The sequence below is a fragment of the Alosa alosa genome, chromosome 24 (genome assembly GCF_017589495.1).
Source record: "Alosa alosa isolate M-15738 ecotype Scorff River chromosome 24, AALO_Geno_1.1, whole genome shotgun sequence".
NCBI classification, from domain to species: domain Eukaryota; kingdom Metazoa; phylum Chordata; class Actinopteri; order Clupeiformes; family Clupeidae; genus Alosa; species Alosa alosa.
Genome location: NC_063212.1, coordinates 13,339,168 through 13,350,599, shown reverse-complemented (window position 1 = coordinate 13,350,599; position 11,432 = coordinate 13,339,168). Strand labels below are relative to the sequence as shown.

General features: G+C 38.9%; 1 protein-coding gene and 1 long non-coding RNA gene across 2 annotated transcripts in view; one reads left to right on the top strand and one right to left on the bottom strand.

The window, feature by feature from the left end:
- The first annotated feature begins 921 nt into the window (after positions 1 to 921).
- On the top strand, positions 922 to 1,680 carry LOC125289466. Its single transcript, XR_007192640.1, has 3 exons — positions 922 to 971; positions 1,077 to 1,168; positions 1,499 to 1,680. It is a non-coding gene; the product is annotated as an uncharacterized LOC125289466 (long non-coding RNA).
- Positions 1,681 to 2,844: 1,164 nt separating this feature from the next.
- Positions 2,845 to 11,432, bottom strand: part of LOC125289068 (adhesion G-protein coupled receptor V1-like) — a 56,116-nt gene continuing 47,528 nt past the window's right edge. Inside the window, 11 exon segments of the mRNA XM_048235738.1 lie at positions 2,845 to 2,960; positions 3,756 to 3,927; positions 4,869 to 5,054; positions 5,351 to 5,472; positions 6,348 to 6,505; positions 7,178 to 7,356; positions 7,941 to 8,057; positions 8,383 to 8,483; positions 9,002 to 9,162; positions 9,458 to 9,594; positions 10,904 to 11,156. Of these exon segments, the coding sequence (XP_048091695.1) occupies positions 2,845 to 2,960; positions 3,756 to 3,927; positions 4,869 to 5,054; positions 5,351 to 5,472; positions 6,348 to 6,505; positions 7,178 to 7,356; positions 7,941 to 8,057; positions 8,383 to 8,483; positions 9,002 to 9,162; positions 9,458 to 9,594; positions 10,904 to 11,156 (1,702 nt within the window).

The following is an 11,432-nucleotide window of genomic DNA, read 5'->3' as shown; positions in this document are numbered from 1 at the left end:
CGCTAAAAATTACAATGTTCCTTCCTCCATAATTCATTACTTTTTGATTCATGCTAGATCCTTGAAATTGTCTGGGACTTTTCTATGCTGTTAATTTTCTTCAACTTCTAAAATAATTAGCCAACAGTGGCGTATCTGCAAAACTATGGCTCACTGAAAATTGTAGGAAAATTTGGTGTAAAAATATCAATGAACTGCATCAGATCTTGTACATTTTTATATATCCCACCATAATTTTCATACTGTACTTCTGTAGCAACTAGGTTGTATGTCTATACAAATATATTTTTATTTGTCTGGTAATGGCTTGTGTGGCTGGCCTGTGATATAGACCCTTTCAACTGCAGAAACACGTATACGTGTTCCTAATGCATTGCCGCTGACTCAGAAAACAAATTGAGCTATCTGCATTGGTTTTGAACATTTCAACCATAAACCCTCTAGGAACAGATTGAAACGGTCAATGGGGAATTTTAGTGGCTTTAGATGTATCAGGGGGCTGAAGGGTCAAATTTCAAGCATACCTAGATTATGAAGCCTCCCGAACAGTGTGTCATGAAAATAGGTCCCTGCATTTTGAAGCATTTCTTGTTGCTTTCTCAATTGATATCAGCAATTTTGAGTACAAATGTAAGGACAGCTTTCCCTAATACTATTGACTATAGACTAGAGGGACCATTGGAATTATCAAATATACTTTAAATGATAACATATATTGTTTAATGATCAAATATATATACATGTTCAGATAGTGCAGTTTAACCTTATCTGCATGTTACCAATCTAATGTTGTCATACAAGTTAGGTTGAAAGGACCTGTGGTAGGATAACATGTCACTTTACCTTGAATACCTGTTATAACAGTCAAGTACTGTAACTGTTGTTTGATGTGATTTTAAAAACATTCCTTGTAGAAGTTGATGGGACAACAATTGCACAGCCAATAGAGGAAATGTTGACAGCCCTTCGTTGTAGGTAGATTTAGGATTTGACATTTCAAAAATATTTTGGATATTTCTAATCTAATCAAACAAATCTAATTTTCTTTTCCCCCATATTTCTGTATTTACTTTCAGATGTCCCAAAACTGATTAATTCAGCAAACAAATTCGGCCTTGATCTCCCTGCACCATCGGCATCATTTTCAGGAGACATTGAAATTGAAATGGTATGTTATAATAAAGGTATAAATGCATGCATTACTTTAAACCCATGGTAGTTCATGGATGTTTAGAATGCTGAAGTCATTGCTGCCACACTGTCAGGTGTTCAGGGCTATAGGTCAGCATTAAAATTAGGTAAATTTCCCAAAGGATAAAAAAGGAGAATAATTGGCTGAGACACATACATTTTCCAAAGGATGCAATACCTATATATTGTTTCCCTTTTGGGTGTTAACCTTCAGTTATATTTTTCATTGGCTGGCAGTTCAGTTGCTGTGATACATGAGAGCTTTCCTGTGGCTGAACTTGTCGCTAATTTGTATTGGTTTTTACAGAGGAGGTACTTGCCCAGTACACTCTGACTGACAAGTCTGGGAAAAGGGGCCCCTAAACGTCAGTTGACCAAAGTGCAGGCCATAACTGGTATTTGATGGTGGGTGATGCAGTGCAGTCCAAGAAATAAGAAAATGTTCTGTTATTCTTCTGCGTTGGAAGCATTTCCATTGTTTCAGCAAACACGGTGGACTTGTTTAGTGCTTATATTATGTCAAGTTAAATAAAAATAAAATACATTAAATGTGTCTTCATTGGTTCTGATATTAATGTCATTCATTTAATGGCCTTGAAAAGTAGTCCTTTCAACATTGTGAAAAAATGACGCAAGTTAAACTTAATATACTAAAGTATATTGGTAAACTGGTATATTGATATTTTTTATATATTGTGCTGTGGGAAAATATGTAATACACAAAGTAGTTTAGCAAAGTAATAATGGCAAAGTTGATAAAGGTTTATGCAAAGTATGCCTCTTTAGTGTCACAAAGACTCTTATTGGCCACTAGAGGTCGCCAAAGATGCTTTTCTTTTCTCACTGTCATCACTTTCTTCTTAGATCTTGCCTCATTGTTAACCAGCTCACCTGTTTCCTTCTACCTTCTATCTCTGTCATGTGTCTTATTAACCCATTGTCTCAATATATAACAATATTTAGACCCTGTTCTTTGGCACTGTCTTTGGGTGGCGTGTTCCTTTAACAATGTCAGTAGTAATATATGTTCTTACCTTAACTTTCACGAGTTGAGTCATACCTCTCCCGTGTCGGTACGTGCACTCAAACTCTCTGGTGCGCGGCGCGAATGTGTTAGCATGTTGCTATGCTAGCGGGCTCAGACGTAGCCATAGAAGGAGGAAGATAGCACCAGAGCGTTTGAGTGCACGTACCAACACGGGAGAGGTATGACTCAACTCGTGAAAGTTAAGTTTAGAAATGGGGAAAAATAAAAATAATAAGTATAACTGAGCATACTACTACAGCAATTTGCTTTGCAAACACTTAGTATTCCATTCAGGAAATGTAAATCTAGTTGCATACTCAAATGTAGACAAACAAAATATACAGCTCAGTCTGAAGTAATAATTTAATAATTTATCTGAAATTAAATTGTAATACTGAGGAATTTTTTGTGGGCAGCTACATGACAATGTGGGAAAATAATGCTCTAAATTGCACTGAAATCCCTGTGTATACGCCAGCACAGAAATTAAATAATTAAAAATATTGATGAACATAACATGAAAAATAATTTCAAAAATGATCAAACCGTCACTGCTTTTCAGCACTTTATAAATATAAATTTTTAAAAAATGAGTTCTTTTTTCATCACGAAGAGAAGCAAGAAGGTTAAAGGTGCGTGTCTGCTATTGGGATACGTCGTAGCTCAACGATCTGGGACTCTGTGGTGGTGTCGTCATGGCTCCCCTGGAGGGATTCATCATCATTGATGTTAAGGCCAGAGCCTGTTGAGAAACCGTCGGAGGGGGAGATGATTAGATGGATAGTGTGAACTAAAAGTAGTTTTTTGAACATCTTTCAATCATGTTTTATTTCCTGTGTGAGCCATGTTTATGATATGTGTTCCTGCAGGGCCTCTTTTTCAGTTGAAAACAGTTGAACTTATCTGAAAAAATTACCTTTCTGCCCCCAGGTTAAACAAAATCCCCAGTTTATAATGTTGTTGTTGTTTGTTTGTTTATCATATCTATAGAATGTGTGTGGGAGTAGACACAAAATTTTAGGGATTAAGTTTTACAACTTCAATTCAATATCAATTATTATACAAATTGTATCCGGTTTTGAAACATATCTAAAGCATTTCCTCTGCTAAAAAAGTTCAACCAGTTCAGCTATACCAGTTCAGCTATATATTGATGGACATTTGGCCTTTAATTCAAATATCCATAATTTCCTTTGGAATTATGATAATTCTGCTATATTTTCAACATCATAATTGCAAATATGTGGTCCAGGTTTCTGTGCATAGTAAAGTTAATAAAATATTTAGTTGTATTTAGTGCTATTATTTAAGTGGTGTAGTTTTTTTAAATGAAATATCAACTAGAGAATGAAGATGATTGCCAAAATACAATTTGTTGTTTTTTACTTTTTTCAATTTTTTTTTTTGAATGATTACCCTGAATGTAAAATTACACAAATAATAACTATTATGAATACAAAGCATCCTCAGAAAGTGGAAAAATTGCTGTTTTCTGTCGCTTCATAAAACAATGAGTGCAATTGTCTGTCTGTCTCACCAGTCTTTAAGGCAAATATAAGGTCATCAAAGTCCTGTGACTCCTCATCAGCTGTGAGGGCGTTAAGTAATTCTTGATCTCCATGGTATGGCTGGCTTGGCAATCCTGATGGGTATGTACTGCCAAGATGACTGCCACGCCTCAGGGATGCCTGCTCCCAGTCAGCAGATAACTAAGAATACAGAGACAGAGATGATTGTACTACACACACAATGTAATCATGGGAGCGTCAATTGATATCATTTCACAGTGTACCATTTGTAGGAACATAATGCATGCACACACAACATACTGTACATTCATTTGGAAGGGCAAGATACACAAAACATGAGGAGAAGAAATGCTGTTTTCTTTCATAGGACAGTGGGCTAGATATCCAGAGGAGTCATTTGCGACTGGCAAGGAGCTAGAGACAGAGACAGAAGGAACCAATGCTAGCTAGCCTGTCAGATAACACAGTGGGTGTTATTTGTTTGTGTCTTTCCCCCATCATAATTCCCTAGCATTCCCTAGGCCATCACTTATCAGTCATGCTGTCATAATATCAGAAGGAACAGAGTATGACTAAATGGTTATGACCCAATTGATACACAACTTGATGCAAAATTTGAAAGTCTAACACAACCTCTGTTCCTGTGTCCCATCACCACAAGACTCAGAGAAATACAAATTAGAAAGGGGGTCTCCCATTGACATCACACTTACTCATTTAGCTGATGCTTTTGTCCAAAGTAACTTAAAAGAGGGATAACATTCAAGGCAAGGCAAACATACAATGAGAGACCTTAATGTCACAACAAATACTACCTTACAAAACCAGAGGATGACAGAGGACCAGGTTAAACCAAGAGATGTAGTGAAGAGAGATAGAGTGAGTAGAGATGAAGCACATAGTAAGTGCAAGTTAGGTGTGTATGTATGTTAGAGGAGTTAGGAGGTTCTCTTGAGGCTACATCTTCAAGTGGCTACATCTTCAAGAGGCTCTTGAAGATAAAGAGGGACGTCCCTGCTCTGGTAGCAACTGGTAATAATGCGTTCCACCATTGGGAAACTACAGCAAAGAATAGTCTGCATTGTCATGTGGGTACCGGTGGCCACTCGTAATGATCCTACCTCCTCCATGGCACTGATGAGGTTCTGGGTGGATTTACTGATCTCACTGGTCACTGTAACTGCACCGGTGCCTGAGTAAGTGGAGGTGGTCCTGTGGTGGCCGTTCATTTCCACTGTGTAACTGGCTTTAGTGGGCCAACATAGCTGGTTGTGCAGCATGAAATAAACTGTAAACACATATAGACCCTGGCAAAAGAAAAACACAAGATGAAACACAGGAATTCACTTCTAGATCAATCTTAAACATGATCAAATCAGAAACTGAATGGATCTCTTCGTGCAAATCATTCATCAACATTAACTTCTAGATGAATCTTAAACCATCAGAAAGTGAATGGATCTTAATTTGAACCCCTTCCTCCTTCCTATCCCCAAACAGACTCAATTACATGGAAGCACACACCAACTAGGGTTCTGCTTAAAGGACTTTTTTCACATGAACATGCCCCCAGAATGTGTAGTGCTGTAGCTGTACATCTTACCAGCAAGATGTTGAAGATGATATAAAGAATCTGCATCCAGAAATGTCTGTAAGCCATATGCAGTCCTGCCCACAGCCACACCACAGAGACCAGTGCAAACAGATGGAGGACCATGGGAATCTCTGGAATGCACACACAACCCAACACAGCGGGATTAATACAGACACACCACACACACACACACACACACACACACACACCACACCACGCACACAACACAGAGGGATTAATACAGACACCACACACACACACACACACACACACACACACACACACACACACACACACACACACACACACACAACACATAGGAATTAATGCAGACACACCACACACATGCCAATTAATCACCAGGGGTTAGCTAAATTATTCATTGAGGGAAAAAAACAAATCCTGAACTACTGTGACAAAGCATTTCTGGTTAATTGAAATAAATCTCTAAGGTCTTGGGTATACTGTAATCATAAACACCATGTCATATCATAGCAAGAGAAGCAAGAATATCCCCCATTAATAATGTAGCCAGACTGCACCATCCTGTGTAATATACTGTACGAGGCAATAAGTGTAAAGGTATAAGCAAAAGTGGCAAGAGTGTTTTTTGCTTTTTATAGATGCAGACCGGCAGTAGATACCGGACGTATTGATTGCACAGCATACAGTTCTAGCGATATCCCTTAGACGGGGGAAACCCCGACACGAACAGGAAGTGCTTTGGAATGGATTGTGCAAAAGTAGAGATGCAAGCACAGACGGTATAAACTAGGTTACAAGCTATGTTTGGTGATGATTTAACAGCTGGTTGAACCTGAGTGCAATATCTCTATATTTCTTATTGTATAGTGACCAAAAAATATATATTGTGGAAAATATGGCGTTGCTTTTCTTATGCTACCTTAATAGAAATAATTTAAAATATAAAATGGCATGTCATGACTGTAATGATTGTATATTTAATGTATACGACTCTCACACACTCATCCACACAGACCCCAACCTGAGCTGTTGGTGCGGCCTCTGTAGATGTCATCGTATGCCTTCCACTGCTGAGTGACCTGATAGGCGTGGGCAAAGACCACCAGCACGCCCACCAGACAGATGAGCGGAACCAAAGCAGCCGAGCAGAGTGCAGCGTATACATTAGGGATGAAACACCTGAGAATGAAATATGTTACGATGTTAACAACTCAAAGTGCATATGACCATGACTACATTTCACTAATGATTCCTAGTCCATAGTGCTAGTCCCGGCATTGTAGAGATACGGTATCAAAGGCTGTGTCCTATCCTGGTGTACATCCTACCTTTCTGATCATTGTTAGTCTGTAGTTTGAGTTCCCCAAGGCTCAGTGCTTGTACTCTCACAAATCTCTCACAGTGGCCCACTGCTCATGTCTGTACATGCTACCCTTAGGCACTGTTGTAAGGAGGCATATCATTCACCTCCAATAGCTACAGTATGCACATCACATTTTAGAGCACCCACAGGGTGTACTGTATCACATGACACTAGCAGAAACAAGGAACATCACTGAATTTAGGTCAAATGAATTGAAATGACATGCTACCACAAGTGCCTTACATAGGCAATGTCTCTTTACTGATTGTTGTCTTACACTGAATAGTAAAAAAGTAGTGTCTTCATACAATTCCATTACAAACTATCAGGAAAACTAAAGTGCTAGAGAGACACCCCCCTCTGCAAACCCCCACAAAAATAATGCATAAAATGCAGTGTGTGCTTAGCCGTGGCTTATGGTTGCATGACCATGTTTTTATCTAGTGGGGCAGTATATGTCTGTCAGTGAGGTGCAGCAAATAACTCACAGATGTCCATTAACAAGTCCGTACACGTCATGGATACTCCAACCGTATCCTCCCAGAAGCACAATGACTAGTATGATGATGACCAGTGCCGGAAGTCCCCAGCTCAGGAGGATGAACAGAAGATAACGTCTGTCTGTGTGTTCATCATTCATCACTAGGGTCAGCCAGAAGTTAATTGCCTGCAGACAGAGGATTGTATAGGTGAGTTGATGTCTATAGCATATTTCATATATTCATTAACCCGCTTATTACAGTATATACTTGCTACTTGCCAAAATGAGAAAAGAAACTTAACACAACATGTCTTCTTAAATGATGTTGTTACCGTTTGGTGGCGTCCACTAAGAAACAAACAGTTCTCCAAGCAAATAGACCTTTTATAGAAAGTTTGGTTAAGACTTTACGTTAAGACGAAAGTGGTTTGGACTTTACTTGACAGTATCGTCATAAGAGTGACATGACACTGTCATGAACGTGTCATAAACAAGTCATAAACTTTATGACATAGCACTTCTGTTATTAAGTGACATTCATTTTTTGTCATAACAATTTAGAATTAGGATTAGAGGGTTAGAGTTAGAGTTAGGATTAGGGTTAGAGGTTAGGATTAGGGTTAGGGTTTGGGTTCATGTGTCATGACAATGTCATGTGTTCATGACAGTGTCATGTCACTCTTATGTCGATACTGTCAAGTAAAGTGTTACCAAAGTTTAAGGTGTTGCATAGTAACATAAAGTGTGTAGTGAACTAATAGTAATATCACCTGTATAAGCATCCAGCTGAACTGGCTGAGATGGAAGTAGTGAGAGAACAGGCCCAGGGTAGCACAGCTGTCCTCAGTGAACATCTGCCCTCGGAATACTGACACAAGGAAACAAATCTGTACAGTTTGGAGAATGGAGAAAAATGAAGTGAGCAAAACTGAACGTATTGATTAACTACAAAATGTGAGGAGCCACACATCTAGGTAAATGGGAACAAATCAAATCTATAATATTACTATTCTGTCTCTCTATATTGTTGCCATATTGTTTCATCTTCACATTCTGATGTGTATGTGCTATGTTATTTAGCCATGCACCTACAAACATACAGTATTACATAATTTTCAGAATACCCTTGGTTTAGGCTAAAAAGGAAAATGTAACCAAATGTAAGACCAAGAATCAAAATAACTCCTAGGACAATGGCTACAGGTCTCCTACCTGAGTGCCAAGACAGGCAACCATCATGTGTGTGAGGAGTTTAACAGCAAACATGGGGAACCTGGAGCACAATGCATGTGACAGAATGGCCAAAGAAAAGCCTGTCAAGAAGACAAAAACGATACATTATGCAATACATTATATTTCCAGTATGCATTACATAAAATACTATTCATGTATGAATTGATCTTGTTTCTGCATCACTCATCTCCTCCTCATCTCCAATGGTGCAGTAGAACTAAATAAAACTAAATCGAATTGACTTGCACAATTTATCTGATTTGTGCAATTGTATTGGATTAAATCACTATGACCACCACTTTCAGTACAGGTAACACAACTTGAAAATGGGCTGCATGTTCTATTATAGTTTGATTGGTAGTAGTCATTTTCAATAAGCTACGTGTTTTTCAAAATCACTTCTTTTTATAGACACATAACTTTAAAAGTCAAATAACTGTTTTATAATAATAATAATATAATATAATAATACATTTTTTCATGCATGTCATATGTCATATATCATGCAAAGTGCCTAACAAATTTGAACAAATCAAATAAGGCAACAAATATTTAGATTAAAACTGTTAGTAGGGAGTAAAACAGGAGAGTGACTAACCAGAGATGCATATAAACCCACTAGCGTAAAATGCTGCGTTGTAGGAAATGACGGTGGTTTTATCAGCATATGCAGTGTAGACAGACAGGTGGGAGCAAGCACACTCCACAAAATTCTCACGGTCATCCACAACACGGCAGACCTTCTCATCTGATAGCCAGCTGGTGGAGAAAAGAATACTTCTTACATGCAAGGGTCACTCTTCCAAAAGAGCTCACTTCAATAATTTACCATAATGTTATTTTGCTTTACAGTGGGATTTACTGTACAGTGTCTAACAATGCTACAGTTGTATACTGTGAAAATCACAATTAATCACTGTATATTTCACATATGTTTCAAACTAAGTACATCATCTGCACATGAATGGAAAGTGTATGCAATGTGTTTTAGTGAGAGTCTATGCTCATGTCCAAGTGTAAGTATATTTGCATGATTACGTCTCTAAGAAATTACCTCTCGGCTTGCTCATTCCACAGGAGGCAAATTGAGTTGCGGGGTGTGACCTGATCTGGGGTGTGGATGCGGTACAATACTTCAATTCCATCAGCAAGAGGCTGAGAAATGTGTCCAGCCAGACTAACTGAAAATACCTGAGAGATCAAGGGTGGGTGGGGTGGATTGGGGAGTTGAGGGTTGGGGGAAAGGGTAAAAAAAAGAGGTCACAAACATTTGGTTAAATATGTTCTCTGAAAGAAAACAGGAGATGTTACACCTTATGGGATATTGTCTTTGGTTACTGCTGAACCATTTTAAACAAACTGTTACGACAAACTGGCCGTTTCTGTGTATTCGTTGTGTCTCTTCTTTCTGTTGTTGTTCTTTTCTGTTGCTGAGTCTTATAGGCAGGTTGGCGCAGCTGATTGATGGTGTGATCTAATTGGAAGTCATGACAGCCTGCCCCTTTAAAAGTGGCTGGCTGACGTAATTCGAGATCTCTCTCGCTCTTGCTCGCGCTTTGGGGATCACTTTTCGCTGCCGCTAGGGCCTTGCCCGTGCAACCACCTTCGCCTTTTCGCACTTACCAGGGTGAGAGACCTGGAGTGAGCGCCTGGCTGCTGAGGCCTACTTTCAAGGCCTTGCTTTTTGTAGTTGCTCTTTGTCTGTTTTTCATACGGATTTTTTTCTATTTAATCTATTTTTGTACTAATAAATACAGTACAGGTTAATGTTACGTTACGTTGTTTGCTCGTTTTTCACTATTTAAAAACTTTGTTATATCCCACAAGCCCTAGACCGGGATATAACCAAACACAACCAAGTCAGTGTGTGCTGACACAAAAGACTTTGTTAGAGTTCTTCTTTGAGGAGCTGTAAGAAAATGGTTGCCATTCTCTTTCTTTTTTTTTTACATTCTGGGGCACAGTACTTGCCTACCATCTAGACCAGTGTTTCTCAAACTTTTTCAGACGAAGGGCCACTTAACCAATAAAAAATAAATGCACGGACCACCTAGCTAAAAAAAAAAATTAGACCAATGTAACAGTATATTAGCCTACACAATAGGCCTACTCACTGAACCACCTTCCTTATTGTCTTTGTACTTTGCTTATTGTGTCAGAGGATTCATTTGATTTAAACTGGCATTTCTTAAATAGACAGTGTTGAGACACTGTTTGGATTTACATTCAAGTTGGATCAATATTGCAAACAACTCATCTTATATTTTACCACGTCTGCTCGCGGACCACTTGGGATAGCTTGCGGACCACACTTTGAGAAACACTGATCTAGACAATACTAGACTTTTTACTAGCTACAGCAGATCTTTGAATTGCAGCCGATAGACTGGTGTTCCACTTTTTCTTTCCAGTTTCTCTCCAAAATGGTTAGTGACATCAACCATTACACCTCAACACATACATCCATAAAGGTTCTGCGGTTCTTTGAGAAGATTATTACCTTGTCATTCAACGCACTGACTTTGGAGTTTGTGATGAACCAGTGCTCAGTGCTGTATTCTGTGAACTGCACTTTACGGCAGGCTGACAGAGCCAAGCTACTGAGCGGAAGGGCTGGCACCTGAAGTAGTGTCTCTGGGATAGTGAAGGTGTCCATGTCTCGGCCTGTGAAAGTGTGGCCATTTATCTGTGTGGGGTACCAGTGATGCGCTGCCAGCGTGAAGTATGGACAGCTGTCCAGAACCGTCCTTCCCCTGAGGAGATGAATGCGTCATGTATTACATCACATAAAAATAAAAAACAGACACAGCAGCTGATTTGTGTTTGTCAGTACGTAGGACATGACAGATATTAGGTAAATATTTTGGTTCAGAATATGCTGTGTGCCGATACAGTCCCATTATGGACTTGGTCCGTATATGGCAACTGAGATTAACGTGTCTGGAGCATATCTGCTTGAATATTCCCGTAAGACAAGACACTTACATCTGACTTAGCACAACCATAAGGTGTGGTTGAAAATAAGGTGT